The following is a 16,621-nucleotide window of genomic DNA, read 5'->3' as shown; positions in this document are numbered from 1 at the left end:
TTATGAAGAGGGGGTGGGGATGCAGTTTGCTTTTATAAAATGGTAAAGGGATGCTTTTTGAATTTCTTTTACTCTTAGTCTAAGATTCTAAAAGTTGCAACCCAAATGTGGATCCAACTGTTCTCTGAAATGGTTATGTCCAGCTATTTAAGGTTCTAATTCACATCTTTTTTTTTTTTTTTTTTTTTTTGTTTGACTTTTTTTTTTTATCATCATTTTATTGAGATATATTCACATACCACGCAGTAATACAAAACAAATTGTACTTTCGATTGTTTACAGTACCATTACATAGTTGTACATTCATCACCTAAATCAATCCCTGACACCTTCATTAGCACACACACAAAAATAACAAGAATAATAATTAGAGTGAAAAAGAGCAATTGAAGTAAAAAAGAACACTAGGTACCTTTGTCTGTTTGTTTGCTTTCCCTACTTTTCTACACATCCATCCATAAACTAGACAAAGTGGAGTTTGGTCCTTATGGCATTCCCAATCCCACTGTCACCCCTCATAAGCTACATTTTTATACAACTGTCTTCGAGATTCATGGGTTCTGGGTTGTAGTTTAATAGTTTCAGGTATCCACCACCAGCTACCCCAATTCTTTAGAACCTAAAAAAGGTTGTCTAAAGTGTGCGTAAGAGTGCCCACCAGAGTGATCTCTCGGCTCGTTTTGGAATCTCTCTGCCACTGAAGCTTATTTCATTTCCTTTCACATCCCCCTTTTGGTCAAGAAGATGTTCTCCATCCCACGATGCCGGGTCTACATTCCTCCCCGGGAGTCATATTCCACGTTCCCAGGGAGATTCACTTCCCTGGGTGTCTGATCCCACGTAGGGGGGAGGGCAGTGATTTCACCTTTCAAGTTGGCTTAGCCAGAGAGAGAGGGCCACATCTGAGCAACAAAGAGGCATTCAGGAGGAGACTCTTAGGCACAAATACAGGGAGGCCTAGCCTCTCCTTTGTAGCAACCGTCTTCCCAAGGGTAAAACTTATGGTAGAGGGCTCAACCCATCAAACCACCAGTCCCCTATGTCTGTGGTCATGTTAGCAACCATGGAGGTGGGGTAGGCGAATACCCCTGCATCTAATTCACATCTTAAAACATAGTTATTTGTTGAACTTTGCTCCAAAATCCTATCTGAGATACATATAACAAGTATTAGAAGCCCAAGAAAAATTTGGGAACAGTTTGTTTGAGTTTGAATTTTGTATTTGCAACCAATCTTTTGCTGTGACTGACTTGGGAAAGTTAAGAGTTCACCTATTTGGACAGATCAGTTGGTTAATCATTCATTTGAGGTTTGGAACTATGTGAGTTTTGTTAAAGGAAATCAAATCAAATCAAATCCTATTTTTGTTTAATGATTCTCAAAAAGGTTTAACGTGATGAGCTAGGTCAGACATACTCTCTTTGGGCAGATTTCTATAGTTCTGTAAACAGTGGTGAGGGTATAAAATGGCATTTCAGGGGGCCATGGCTTTGTTGGGTAACCTTGGAGTTACTTCTGACTGCTAGTTTTGGTTTGAAGGGAAAGGACAAGATAGCAGTTGACTCAAGTCTTCATTTGCATATTTACAAACTGAGGTCAGAGGCGGGACTCAGAAGCTTCTGCAGATTGCTTTTAGCTGACTGTCTTCCTAAGCACAGCCTGGTTTATTCCCCCTAACAGTTAGCAATTTGAGTATGTCCATTGCTTAGTGCCTCAAGAATCTAGATCTGTTACTTTCTTGAAACCTGTGTGGTGCATTCGGGAAGAACTGTAGAAAAGAGTGGACATCCTGACTTTACCTGGTAGTGGGGCTGCAGAGGGAAACATGGTGCCTTTCACTCACTGTTCAAGTCCTAAGCACTTTGTTTTCACCCCTGACCAAGCACCTGTTACTTTTTACAGGTCTTTCTATGGAGCATGCGGTCATACACGCTAATCCGGAAGCTAGAAGGCCACCAAAGCAGTGTTGTCTCTTGTGACTTCTCCCCTGACTCCGCCTTGCTTGTCACGGCTTCTTACGACACCAATGTGATTATGTGGGACCCCTACACTGGCGAAAGGCTGAGGTCACTTCAGTAAGGACTAAACCCGCTGCTTAACACTTCGTTTGGGGGCGACCAGTGAGGAATCAGCCTTGGATCAGACAGGTCCCGCCTAGAGTTGGGGCATGGGAAGGGACACCCTGGGTGGAAAGAAGCCGTGGGTCTAGGACAGTTTCTTTTATGCTGTGCTAAGGCAGTGGTGTGCATATTAGGATTTCATTGTCAGTTAAGTTCTCTAAATTAGACCTCAGTGTCTCTAACTCTTCTGTCTGGGAGGCTGTCCTTATTTCTTCGGATTCAGTATTAGGAAACCTCAAAGTGACTCTTCATTGCCACTTACTAATAACTGTACTAACTAGTTCAGAAAGATCTTCTTATTGAAAACTGTTATTTCCAAAATAATTTTCACACTCTCACAACTTGGTCTACTTTTCCCCTTTGTCTCTCTTGTTTTATGAAGCAAATAATAGGTAGTCCTATAATTATCATGTATCCTAGCCTAAAAAAGACTTTCAGATTGTACTGTGGCATTAAAGTGAGGGCTGACCTACTTTGCATAAGAAAATTAGCACAAGGAAGTGTTGGTAACCCTTCAGCCCCCTCTGTGAGACACCCAGAACCTTCTGAAATGCTTTTTCTCTCCCAGCCTGCTTTGTCCCCATGTTTTCTTGAAGGGATACAAGAAGCATCTTGGTCTCCTGCCTGAGCGGGGAAGGGATGGCATTATTCCAGGCCCGCCATCCTATTTTCTTTCCTCAGCCACGCCCAGCTCGACCCCCCCATGGATGACAGTGATGTCCACATCAGCTCACTGAGGTCGGTATGCTTCTCTCCAGAAGGCTTGTACCTTGCCACGGTGGCAGATGACAGGTAAAACAGAGAAATCTGATATGCAGCCTCAGAGCAGATGCTTAGCAAGTAATTGCAGTGTTACCCTTGCAGTCTGGCCCCAGGTCAATTAATGGACAAACTATACCTTTCTCTTTTGTCCAGACTCCTCAGGATCTGGGCCCTGGAACTGAAAACTCCAATTGCATTTGCTCCTATGACCAATGGTCTTTGCTGCACATTTTTTCCACATGGTGGAATTATTGCCACAGGGTATGTATCTGTTAACTGAACAGATGGGTAGCAGTTTTCTGCTGAGAATACCAGGTAGTGCCTAGAATTCTCTGGCCTGAGAGCAAGCCTTTAAGGAAATCCAAGATTATATAGAATTCTAACATTCTGTTCAGCCAGTAGTTTATCATTTGCTCCTAATATTGAACCTAAAATAACTAAAAAGAGACCTACAGTTCTTGCTATCTAATGGGCTTAAGTGTACAAGCATAAATTCAGATGATGCAGAATTTATGGGAAACCCAGGGCTGAGACCACCTTGCAGGCAGCATCTGTAATTCAGTAGGTGGCGCTCTTCCCTCTCACATTTGAACTGACAGCTGATCTGTTGGAGAAAGGGCTGTGCCGACGGAGCTTTGGTATCAAAGATGTCAAGTCAAAGTAGAAACATTATCCATCACAATGGAAACGTACACTTCAAGGGTCTATCTTAACTTGGTTTCTGTTTCATTTTAGGACAAGAGATGGCCATGTCCAGTTCTGGACAGCTCCTAGGGTTCTATCATCATTGAAGCACTTATGCCGGAAAGCCCTTCGAAGTTTCCTGACAACTTACCAAGTCCTAGCACTGCCAATACCCAAGAAAATGAAAGAGTTTCTCACATACAGGACTTTATAAGCAATGCTATATGGAGTCTTGTTTTCTTTGTAGCATGATAAACCTTCCTAACAAGAGTAGCTGGAATAATGGGCCAAACGTCTGGTCTTGGATTGAAATATAATTTCTATTTGGGATTGTGAATAGAATGTAGCAAAACCAGATTCCAATGGACTAGTCACGGATCTTTTTCTCTATAACATGTGAAAGTCAGTCTTAGAGGTGATCCACTTCCACAGCTCCCAAGCCTTACCTTAAAAACAGCAATGTTGAATTCTTTCTAGTCATTTTGATTGAAAGTGCAGTTATTGATGTTGTTTTGATAATAAAAGTGACCAGGCCTCAAGAGCCTCTCTTGAGTGGCAGCGAAGGTTAATCTCCCTCCACTGGGAAATGTGACTTCTGCCTAATCCCTGTCATTGTGGTGATTTCCACATGCAGAGGTGGCCTTGTTTAAAGGTCTCGCCTGCTGTGGTCAGAGTTGCTCCGATGCCGGCAAATGCTGTCCTTTCTCTGGCCAGGGGATAGTCTCTGTGGGGCCATTAGGAATGAGGGATTACCGTCGCTTAACTCAATTACAGGTGAATCAGGAGGCATGTTCTTGACTGGTGGACACTCGTTGGCTCTTTTGTTCTTTAACAGTGGTGTGCGTGTGCACGAGATGACACGTGTGTATGTGCGATTACAAAGGGATGTATTCCTAAACTGCATGGCTGTTCAAATGGCTACAGAGCTTTCTGTTTTTGCCATTAATTAGCATATTTATTTGTATTTTCTCAACAGATGTTAAGGTACAAACTGTGTTTTTCTCAATGGTGTCTAAAAATCATAGTACTTCAGTGGAACAGTTGTGAGGCTGTCTCTTAATTGTGTAAATTGGTGGTGTCGCCACTTCAGCGGATTTTCTTATGTATGAGAGCTGTCTTTGCTGCTTAACCTCATTGGCCTCATCAGCCAGTTTCAACTCTGTCCCCTAAACAAAAATAGCTCCTTGAAAGCACCATTCTCCCTCAGTGGTGCATCAGTTATCCAGTCAGCACACCTCATTCCAACAAAATCTGCCTTAGGAAAATTTAATATATTTTAAATTATTTTAAAAGAAATGTAACAGCTTATCCTTCGGCTTTCTTAATGGAGGCCAGTGTGACGTTATACAATTTGTTGAGAAACAGAGGACTTTTCTACCATAAGCTTTGTTGTTGAAGAAAAATATTTCTTTTCAAAATGAGGGGCTTTCATTGAAGGGGGAAAAAAAAAACAGTAAAAAGCTTTTGGCTTTCTGTTTCATTTTTTCCACTAAGAAAAAAAATCACATCTTAAGACAAGTACAACAGGACAACTGGGAATGAATTAGCCAACTTTTTAATTTTATGGTTCTCTTATAATATCCCATGTGGCAGAGCCTGAGACCCTGGGTGCTGCCCAAGGCACTGCTTGGCCATTAGCCTTCAAGCTCCTGCTGGTACCCCCAGGGAGCAGGTCAAGTCTCACACTCCTGATAGAAACAGCCACCTTTTCCCTTTCAATGGTGTAAGAATTGGGCACCTTTATAAAGAGCAGCCCCTTAAGAAAAGTGTATTCTTTGATATCAGAGATGGAGAAGGCTTTAATAATGTAAATGAAGGTACAGAAGCATCTTCGTAACTGGCTAAGGAAAGAAAAGTCACTTATAACAGCCAATAAGCAAGCTGCTTTTTTTTTTTTAAACTGTGAAGAACACTAACATAAATGAAGCAGAATTGCTGTAAAACAAGCTGCTAAATTTGTACAAAAATCCCAATCCTTTCGAGCAGTTGTACAGTCAGGCTTAATCTCACCTGGCCTCCACTAACAAGTGAGCTTTGTACAACCACTGGTCCCCAGTGGCAGATTTAAAGGCTAAGCTCTGTTATTTAAAATTAAACTTTTTCTACCATCCACACCACAATTAGAAAGCTGCTGGTAACCCTTCTACTTCAAGAGAAATAAAAAGTCCAATTTTTAAAGTAAGAGGATTGAGTTTGTTTTATAATAGCATAAGAATTGGCCAGAAATTTAACACCTATTTAAGGTAGAAATGACACAGTGCCAAAGATTATATTTATAAACTTAATTTTGGAGAGGTTCTGTTTACCTTGAGTTGAAGGACACTGGGACTATATTAGATTTGAAAGCCTTATGTTCCAAACCAAAATAAGAGAGCCAGTTTCTTGTCAATTCAAGCAATGGAAAGGTAAAATCCTTAAGGCTGACGAGTTTTTTTCCCCTTATGAAAAACAAATGGGCAGAGCAATCAGATACTTGTACACTAAAATTATTTTGTACTTCTCTGCGCCAAACTGCCACAAATGCGGTACGTTTTTGACGCCTGCCTACCCAAAGCCTGGATTGGAGTTCTCTAAGACAAGTGACTGTGGCTTCATCACGGGGGCCCAGGGCAGCAGCTCATCCTGTAACTGGGTCCTCTGCTAGGCATTACTGGGCCTTCAGAATTGTTGCCCACAGGCCTCGCCATTTAGGCCTCTGCCACAATCAGGTCTCTGGTGACTTGAAAAGCAGCAATGAGGGAACTCAGCTGAATCTTCTCATTGGTGCCAACAGAAAGTCTGTATCTAAAAGAAATTCAACAAGGTAAGAATAAAGAATACCACAAATAGCTGCCTTCTGACAAGAGAACAAAAGAGATCAAAGACTTAAAAATTTATTGTAGACAGAAATCGTGTGTTCCTCTAACATTTTCTTCTCTGCCCTCAAACATTGATCTACAAATTTGATTTGAACTGGTAAGGAAAACTTAAATTAAATAACAAACTGTTAGTCATCAGTAACAGTGTTCTGAACTTTGTTGTAACTGTGTACAGACACCCAGAATTTGTGATTAAGGATTATATCTTCATCCACAAAATGCACTGAGGATTTATAATTAAGATTTCCTTCATCTAAGACAAATCATTTCATTGGTGTTTTAGTTGACATGTCTGTCCTAAGATCCAGTTGGTAAAGCACCGACTGGCAGTTCATCTTGCCACCTTAAAGTGCCTGGCCATTGAATGCACAAACTTAACAGTCACCGTGGAGTGATAAGAAGTGACCTGATTTGTGAATGTGAATGCCAATGACCAGCAAATTAGAGTTTGCCTGTGTTGACATCTATTTTGAACCCAATGCTTTGTCTACTTAAATGATAGCTGCTAGCTTCACTGGGGGTTAATAACAGTGTTTACTGAGCCAGGCAAAGTGGAAAATTGGGTTTATGTTTAGTTTTCCCCCAATATGCTTTAGTATGCCAAAATGCCTTAATAACAGCTAGATAGCTGGTTGTCCCTAAATGACCTAGATGTCAGAAATTAAAAATCTGACTGAAACAGTCCTCTCAAATACCCAAGAGCCTTTTCAGAATCAAGATGGGAAGGCCTTTGAGGTCCAAGGAGAGGCCGTTACCTCAAATATGTAACTGACTGCTACCTCTCCTTTGCGTTTCATTCGTACGTTTAAGAAGCAGCTCGTACCCTTTCCCACAGGTTTCATTCGACAAGAGCACTAAAAACTAGATTATATGATATATGAATGATTTAGACAAAGAAAAGGCTGTAACCAAGCAAGTAGAAACAAAAACATCTACAATAGGGAAACAAATAAAATTGGGAAATGAATACTCACTCAATGTCTGCCATTTTGGTCAATAAATGTATTCGAACTGAAGATGGAAAGTCAACTGAGGAAAACCAAAATCAAATGAGATGCCACTCATCACAATTTAAAAAAAAAATCACAGAATACAAGTATGAGTTGAAACTTCAAATAGCTACATTGAACTTCTTGTGGTCTCAAGACTTAACATTAGTTGACACCACACCAATAAGAAAATGAAAATGGTGTAAGTTTTCAGTTTTTATTCTACTTTGTGATTCATTGTAGTGTACCCAAAAAGAATAACCAAAATATGAGCAGATTCCAAAGAGACAATAAGAACATGGAAGACTCAGAAGACTCATCGACACTCCTCTTTTAACAACTGGATAGCCAGGAGTTAACCTGAAAGCAGAGTTCTTACTGTCCCGGTTTTTAAAACAATTGATTTTAAAAATCAGTTCATACCCAGCTTGCACAATCAAGGAGCAGAGTGCAGCCTGAGCTGACCATGTTTTGGGGCAGAAGCTAATGTATCAGCCAGCCATGGAGAGGCCTCCAAAGGCACGGACCGAATCAATCATTCACTGACCAGACCAAGTCTGTCAGTCCACGCTTGGGTGTGTTGTGGATGGAAGAGCTTCTCCAAAGGCTGCACCTTGTGTCACCTGGGGAGCTGGAAAAAATACTGATGTCCATGTCTCCCCAAAAGGCTGGGCTGATGGGCCTGGAGGATTCCTGTGTGCTGCCAAGGTGAACCACTTCTCTGTACAGAACATGTGAGCAAGAGTTGAACTTAAGATAGTTTACTCAAGACTGCTTTGGTTTACATGAAGATAGATGTTCCTTCTCCCTCTTTCCTTTTGGGGAAAATATTCTTTTAGAAATATGATTTAAAATATATGACTTATTGCTGTAAAATACAAACCCCTGGAGGAAGAAAAACATTAACCTTCAAGAGTTTCTTTTCACTCCCTCCCACCGGTAGTTCTAGAGATTAAGAGTGTTTGTAGAACCAAGTTTTTATTGGGGTCAGATTTTATTTCTTTGGTCCCATTTCTTGGCTTCAAGAATGAAGCCTTGAGTTCCCTTTCTAACAACACTTAGCCCCCAAACATGCCACCTTCTCCACAGCTTTAAAGTAGGGAATGATGTAACTTACCTCTATGCACAAACAAGTGTATCTCTGTCAGGATGTCGTGTAATGCCAATCCCTTCAGAGTTTTCAAATCCATAATATCTAAAGAGGAGCAGTTAAGGCAAAGGGAACACATTTCCAAACAAATACACCGCAGGGAATTTTGACTACAAACCCTGGTGGGTGGGACTTTTAATCCCAACACAGCAATTTCTCTTTCAATTTGAAGTGATGTACACTGGACCTAATTCTTATTTTTCTTTTGTTTTCATCTTCAAGAATGGTTTTCTGCAAGATATCGCCTTCTGAGAATAGAGCCAAATGCAACCTCCGAGAGGCGTCTTACCCTACACCTAGCTTTTAATTTCACAGCAAAACGAGTAACAATGACCACTTTGAAATGATTACATCTTCCAGCTTAACTGATTTACTTCCACAAGCCCTGGCGAGGTCAGAGCCCTTCAGGAAAACCTTGGGCACGTTACAGACAAGCACCACCGACAGACACCCATGCCGCTATGGCAAACTGGCTGGAGGCGCCCCCAGCCAAGCTTTGGCCAGCGAGGTGCAGGTATGGGCAGCGCTGAGGCCTGCTCTCCTGGCGCCACAGCCAGGCCTCAGGCACTTACCACACTGTCCCAGAGAACGCGAGAAAGGATACTTCTGTAGGCTGTGGTGAAGTCTTGATTCAACATCCAGTCAAGAATGTTGGCAATGTCCGACTTGAGCGGGTGCCCCGTGCAGGTATAGACGGTTTCTTCTGTCACCTTCCCAAAGGCCATATTGGTGCTCTGTGCAGACAGGGGAAGAATCACAGTAGCTGTCAGAGCAGCTGCCAACCTGCAGCAAGCCAGGAGGAATCTGCTGAGGCAGCCACAAGGATGGGCAGCAATGTCACATGGAAATAGGGCAATTCAAACCCCATATTTTTAACACAGGCATCAGAAGATAGTGCTACTTGCTGGCTTTGTGACAGCTGCAGATACCTTCCCTTGTTAGTAACAAATTATTCTTTCAATGAAACAAAACAAAGAGCTAGGGAATCTTTGGCACATTATGAGACCAAGGTCTAGTCAGCTATGGATTTCTAAAGTTACAGACTGGTTAGCTGTACTGTTGCTACATCTTCCCTGAAAAACTATTCAGCAATAATTCAAGATTTGTTGCAAATAGGGCCATACCTGCAAAATGTTCAGAGCCCTTCGCATGTCCCCACTGGAAAGAGTAATAAGTGCTTTCATTCCGTCTTCACTTATATCAACTCTGAAAGGAAATAGGCAAAAGGGATTTAGAAGCCCCACATGAACGCAAGCATTCACCAGGGGAACAAGATGGCCTGGAATGATTAAGGCTTTAAAAGCAAGAAAGAAAAGGAAGAACTGAGTTAACACTCTCCTGATCTCTATGATCTAGAACGCATCCTGGTTTTTAGGGACTTGGCCTCGCATAACTAGTCACAGACTTCTTTCAAAATCTAGAAAGAACCCTATTTAGGCCCAAGCATTCATCCCTACATTGCACCACTGGCTTTGAATTTTGCTCTCTAGAGAAGAGCAAGCCCAGATGTATTCATTGTGCCGAAGATCCTCCTTTAAAACAAGCTTGGGTCGGCTACTTGCTTGGCATCTGATTACACAGAATATAATGTCTTTGAAACCATCCCTTCTAGTCAAAAAAGACTAGAGACATATTAGCAGAAGGGACTCGGCAGCATGCAGCTTCCAATGACAAAAGAAGAGTAGGAGGAAATTGGGATAGCTTCCAAGGGAGAAGGATGGAATCAAGAAACATCAAAAGAAGACCCAAATGACTTATTTGGGAACAAATGTCCATGAGATACCAGAGAAAATGAGAGTGTCCAACAGACCCTGATGCTTACCCTGGGCCACATACTCTGCTGAGTATAAATATTACCTCATTTAAATATGTCAACCAGGTCATTTAAACCAGTCACCCCACAACCCTACCCACACCACACTCAACCCCCAGAGGCCCTCACCTTTCCCATTTTCCAATATACTCACTTCTCTTCTTCTACGACATGTTCCAAGCGGGGAACCATGAGCTCAGGAGTCAGAGGCCCAAATCGGAACCTGGTACACCGGGACTGCAAGGCAGGGATGATCTTTGACAGATAATTACAGATGAGGCAAAATCTGGTATTCTCGGTAAATTTCTCAATCACTGGCAAGAGAAAACAAAACCGCCTCACATCAAAGTCCATTCAGACTCTTCAAAGAACCCAGAAACCCTGCACTTCTCTTCAGTTGCCTGGAGCATATAGGAAGAGGGTTGAAGAATGCCAACAAGTGGGGGTGCTGCCTGCAACAGGAGGGTGTCCCTGGTGTGTCCAGGACTGGAGATCAACCCTCCCTTTTCAAAAGCTGATGAGCCTGTCACCTCCATGGGATTTTGCAAAACGCCTCCTTTCCTTGCCGCTCTTGCCATTCCATCCCTTTAAACTGTGAGACCCAGGATTCCTGCCCTTTTGCATTAAATAACATTTGGGGGGTTCTGGAGGTTCTACTTTCTACTACGCAGGGGACAGGGATGGCTTTTTGCAAGGCTCAGAGCACTCAAGCGAGCAACAACCCGCATTCGGAGGTACTCATGACACCAGTTTTGCTCCTGTGGGTACTCGATGTTCTCGCACTGTCTGCCCAGAATGACAGTCACTCTGCACAAGATGCTGAAGAAAGGCTGCCAAGACTTCTAGACCAGAAGATATTCCAAACCTCCTCCTCCTCTGAAACATGTGCTGTGATCCACTCCTTCCCCCAGAAATGCCTAAAGATCATTCTTCTCTCAGAGCTGACTGCCTCAGAATCTTAATGAGGGAGGTGATAAATGTCCTTGAAAAGAAATGAACTGCATTAGCCCCCTAAAGACTGAGACAGATACACAGGATCCCCTCCTTTCCCTGCCAAATCATGTATGGTAAGTAGTGAAGAGATGTCAGCTTTGTGAGTGCAAATAAACTGTATTAACTTCCTGGCTATTTTGTATCTAAGGGTACCAAGAGCAGAAAGCCCTATCCAGCCGTTTAGGAACAAAAGATTTTTCATAACTTCCTATCAAATGATACAAATTCCCAACCCTGAAATTGAACCCAGATGCAACAGGATGAAACGGCAGTGTCTGGCCAGACTTAAAAGTCCCAACTGGGCTTATGTTCTTAAGCTACTGAGTGAATAAACCCTCAATACAGAGATATTTTGTCTGGATCATAAAGTGGGATATATGGAGAAAGGTACACAGAGATTTCTCCAGACCAGAAGATGAACGGAAACTGAAAAAACGCCATGGTGCGGGCCTGAAGTTCCCCGCTCTCCTTCCGACGTGCTCGTTAGGTGGCACTTGCATGTGCCGCACTTCTCACCTCTCCTCAAGGCATTCTGGGCATCCTGAGTCATGGCATCCGCTTCATCCAGGATCACTAGTTTAAAGCCTTTCCTGGGAAAACAAACAGTGCTTGCTAGAGGTTTCTTCACATGCACTTCAACTTCCAGGCCACAAGTCTGCGTCTTTACATCTATGCCATTAGGCCCTGTCTCATAAAGTCCATTTCTCCTAGAACTTTGACCAAAGCAGACATCTGTGGTCAAGCTGAGAGCAAAGGGCCATCATTCATTCAACCCTTACAGGGAAACGAGGCCCAACTTCTGTACCTCAGGTGCCCCCACCTTCCACAAAGCACCCTAAGACCCTCTTTTCCCACCATCTTCGCTAAAGCCTAAGTCTTGTCGTTTGTTTTTTTTTTTTTTTCAAACCACCATCCTAGTTATCCTTCTCGGTTTCAATTTATTTTTGTTTAAATTCAAACTGGTTCATTCAGCCTTAGGATATAATCAGTCCTCAGTTAACTAACAAAATGATGGCAATGTTTCCCTGAAAAACTTGCTAATGCAGGTTAAGAATATTTTACTTCAATATTTGCATTCTAACATCTACCACCACCCCTGTACTTTATTGTTTGTTTTAGGCTGCTGTCAACAAAGTCTCGTTTTACCTTTACAAACTGGTAGTGGGGAGAGTTTAAAAAATTAAGCTCTTATCATTTTTCTGATCCAAATCTCCAGTGAGACAAAGATACAAACAACTCTTACTTAAATATCGTCCTTGTGCTAGCAAAGCTCAGGATTGGTCCTCGAACGATATCTATGCCTCGGTCATCTGATGCATTCAGCTACATGTGGGAGAGAAAAGCCAGAACAAAACACATGTTGGTGTGCAATCTGTGACTTTTTGGTTTCAATGTACCTTTTCTCCAATCCAGCTCAGTAAGCTAGGTCTCTAGGTCTAATGACAGTTAAGAGATAATCATTAAAAATATATATATATTTATCACAGTTGATCCTCATTACATTCTGAAAGGCAAACAACTGTTTTTCCCTGCCTTTGAGGACAATCACCCTGACATAAATTGGAGGAATAATTAATCGGCCTGATCATACTGAACAGCATCTCTGGCATGAGCAGAGCGATGCTAATTTTAGCTCCAACAACCCAGAGCTTTCCAGGTTACCAAGCTTTCAATACATTGAAGGAAGAAGGCTGGTAGTAGCAAGGTTCTATGATCCATATCTAAAAAGTAAGTTAAACATTTTTTTCCTTGCTCTAGACAATATTCAGATTTTTGTAATCTAAGTGAAGGTCTCAGCAACAGAGATGGCATACTCAAATTTGGTAATTTGAAGAGAATTAAATGAAGAGATATTTAAAAAGTTGTTGGTGCAGAGTGGGAAACCACAGGGTTAGGCAATACCACAGGGACTACTGGGGCCCCGTTACCACCCCCAAGTCTGAAGGGGCTGGGGAAGGAGTGGTTGGTGGCCCCTGGGGAGGGGCATGTGAAGTGTACCAGCTGTGAGGAGACATGTCTGCAGGTGGAGACATGGCAGCTGGTGGGACCCTGCAGGGCAGGGCCAGGCATCATTTCCCTCTTCCTTCCTGATCCCTGCTGGAGCCCCACATGGTCAAGTCCAACTAGGAGTCAGAGGGCAGGGGAACTGCAGAGACTACAGCCCAGCCTTCCCAGCAAGAATGGGGTAGAGAGATATGGAAAATGGATGTGGAGGGGCAGGTGGGAGACAGCCAGCAACGGAGTCACTATAAAGTTGTGTTTAGGTAAAAGTTGGCAACAGCAAAGAAAAACACCTAGCCCTCCAAGCTGCCCTCCTGCTGACTAATGCCAATCCAGACCAAAATATCCATTATAAAGAAAAGTGAATTACAATACCTTATCTCATATCTGCTTCTTTCCCAACTGCTAGTGAATAACTTACCTTTTTTTTTAATCTTCATTTTATTGAGATATAGTCACATACCACGCAGTCATACAAAACAAATCGTACATTCGATTGTTTACAGTACCATTACATAGTTGTACATTCATCACCTAAATCAATCCCTGACACCTTCATTAGCACACACACAAAAATAACAAGAATAATAATTAGAGTGAAAAAGAGCAATTGAAGTAAAAAAGAACACTGGGTACCTTTGTCTGTTTGTTTCCTTCCCCTATTTTTCTACTCATCCATCCATAAACTAGACAAAGTGGAGTGTGGTCCTTATGGCTTTCCCAATCCCATTGACACCCCTCATAAGCTACATTTTTATACAACTGTCTTCGAGATTCATGGGTTCTGGGTTGTAGTTTGATAGTTTCAGGTATCCACCACCAGCTACCCCAATTCTTTAGAACCTAAAAAGGGTTGTCTACAGTGTGCGTAAGAGTGCCCACCAGAGTGACCTCTCGGCTCCTTTTGGAATCTCTCTGCTACTGAAGCTTATTTCATTTCCTTTCACATCCCCCTTTTGGTCAAGAAGATGGAATAACTTACTTTTAAAGTTAACTAAAACCTTGTGGAACTAAAGGGAATAGACCAGAGTCCTTAGTTATTTGTGGGGTAAGCATCATCATCCTATTTACCTCCAGGACCATGGAACCGAATTCTTTATCTTTATATAGCTGTTTAGCACAGGCGAGGATGGTGGATGTCTTTCCTGTCCCCGGAGGACCATAGAGAAGCAGGTGCGGCAGCCGGTCTTCACTGATAAATTTTTGAACTGAGGATTGGGAAGGAGAGAAACCATCAGTCTCTGGGAGTTGCCTCATTCACTGGGGGCCCTTGAGTTGCACTGAATACACCTCAGTCCAATGCTATCTCATATCAGAGGCAGATGCAGGAATGAAAAACCTGAAGCACTCAACTCTTAAAGCCACATTCCATAAAGTTTGATTGTACTCAAAGTTAATACTCAGCAGAGATGTCAGCGCCAAGAAATTGACACAAGTCCTTCAACTAGGATAACAGGACAGATACATGGATACTTACTGGTACTCAAAATGTCCTGATGAGAAATGAGATCATTCAGTGTCTGTGGCCGGTATTTTTCAACCCTGAAATACAATTTAGCATGAATTACAATATATATGAAGGCAAGAACATTGTATTATTTTCAAAAGAATCTTTCATATTCTAATTAAAAGAGGAAGAGAAACAGAAAACCACTAAATTTTAATATAGACCAGTGGTTTTCAACCAGGGGTGACTTTGTCCCCCAGGGAACATCGGGCAATATCTGGAGACATTTTTGGTTATCACAACTAGTGGAAAGTGCCTACTGGCATCCAGTGCATAGAGGCCAGGGATGCTGCCAAACATCCTATAATACACAGGGCTGTCTCCCCTCCCCTCATCCCACCTGCCCCCAGACAAAAAGTATTTGGCCCAAAATGTAATAGTGCTAAAGTTGAGGAATTGTTCTAATCCCACCTTTCTAGCTGCCTGCTCATAATCTCAACCTGGACGGGCACCAACTATTTTAAAGTGAATCCAAAATTGAACTTCTACCACAATTCCATCAACAGATGAATGGATAAAGAAAATGTGTTATTTGCATACATTGGAATATTATTCGGCTATAAAATGGAACAAAGTACTGATACATGCTACAACATGGATAAACCTTGAAATCGTTATGCTAAGTGAAAGAAGTCAGATATAAAAGACCATATGTGGTCTGATTCCATTTACATGAAATATCCAGAATAGGCAAATCCATAGACACAGAAAGCAGATCAGTGGTTGCCAAGGACTGAGGGGAACGAGTAGGGGTGTGAACGGGGTTGAGGTTTCTATTTGGGATGATGAAAAAGTTCAGGAAATAGATAGTGGTGAATGCCACTATACATTGTATACTTTAAGATGGTTAAAACAGTAAATTTTATGTTATGTGTGTTTTACCACGATTTTTAAAACAATGCACTCATTATACAAGAACAATTTGTAATTGTCAAAATCTGGCCAAATCCAACCAAAGCATCACTACGTACATAGATGGCTAAGTGTGCAGGCTCTGAATTCAGACCACTTGGGTTCAAATCCAAGCCTGTTTTCTGGCTTTGGGACCTTAGGGAAGTCATTTAACCTTCTTAAGACAGTTTCGTAATCTGTAAAATGGGAACATTAACAGTTCCTACCCCCTAGGCGTTTGTAAGGATCACGTGAGTTAAGGCGCCCCAAACATTGAACTGGGTGACTGTCACACAGAAAGCTGTTTTATAAATGCCAACCCGAGAGCGTTATTATTATTTTATTTTATTATTTAGTTTAGGATTTGACCAATAATGGCATTGAAGATTTTGGCTGTCGAGAGAGATGAGGACAACTGGGCATGGTGGCCAATGCAGGGTGTCAGAACGTGGGATAGAGTCCCTTGACTGTCACCCAGGTGCAAAAACCGCTTTCCTCTTCGGCAAATGGAAATTGGAGGTGAGGTGAGGCCTGGCAAGGGATTAAGGTCCTAAATAGGACGGGGGGTAGATTGGAGAGTTGGAGGATGTCAAGGAAAACCTGTGTGGCTGCCGCCCGGGCCCCGCCACTTTCTACCCCCGCCATCTGCTCCGGACGCTGTCGAGCCCCTCCCCATCGCGGCCGCCGGGCCTCCTCCTACCAGGGTAGGTTTCTGCTCTTGTTCGCCGCAGACTGCTGCGGCTTGAGCGCTGAGGTCTCCATGACGGAGGTAGGGGCGGTAACAGGGTCCACGGAGATCGTCGATCACCCCCAAACCTCCGCGATTTAACCCTGGGACCCTCACACTTCAGAG

The 16,621-nt window shown here is 42.5% G+C and overlaps 2 protein-coding genes across 3 annotated transcripts in view; one reads left to right on the top strand and one right to left on the bottom strand.

The window, feature by feature from the left end:
- WSB2 (WD repeat and SOCS box containing 2) overlaps positions 1-5,748 on the top strand; it is an 18,272-nt gene extending 12,524 nt beyond the window's left edge. For both annotated transcript variants that reach the window (XM_037816842.1, XM_037816840.1), the window contains 4 exons: positions 1,903-2,075; positions 2,802-2,912; positions 3,036-3,143; positions 3,618-5,748. In XM_037816842.1, the coding sequence (XP_037672770.1) occupies positions 1,903-2,075; positions 2,802-2,912; positions 3,036-3,143; positions 3,618-3,780 (555 nt within the window). In that variant the 3' untranslated portion in view covers positions 3,781-5,748. The remainder of the gene's footprint in view (positions 1-1,902; positions 2,076-2,801; positions 2,913-3,035; positions 3,144-3,617) is intronic.
- RFC5 (replication factor C subunit 5) lies at positions 5,100-16,621 on the bottom strand. Its single transcript, XM_037816843.1, has 11 exons — positions 16,469-16,621; positions 14,848-14,912; positions 14,442-14,578; positions 12,613-12,692; positions 11,886-11,959; positions 10,531-10,690; positions 9,688-9,769; positions 9,168-9,297; positions 8,531-8,608; positions 7,399-7,453; positions 5,100-6,350 (listed from the first exon to the last, which is right to left on the bottom strand). The coding sequence occupies exons 1-11, from the start codon at positions 16,528-16,530 to the stop codon at positions 6,254-6,256; spliced, it is 1,020 nt and encodes a 339-aa protein (XP_037672771.1). The 5' UTR covers positions 16,531-16,621; the 3' UTR covers positions 5,100-6,253.

The sequence above is a fragment of the Choloepus didactylus genome, chromosome 23, assembly GCF_015220235.1.
Source record: "Choloepus didactylus isolate mChoDid1 chromosome 23, mChoDid1.pri, whole genome shotgun sequence".
NCBI lineage: Eukaryota > Metazoa > Chordata > Mammalia > Pilosa > Megalonychidae > Choloepus > Choloepus didactylus.
This window is presented reverse-complemented; position numbering and strand designations above follow the sequence as displayed.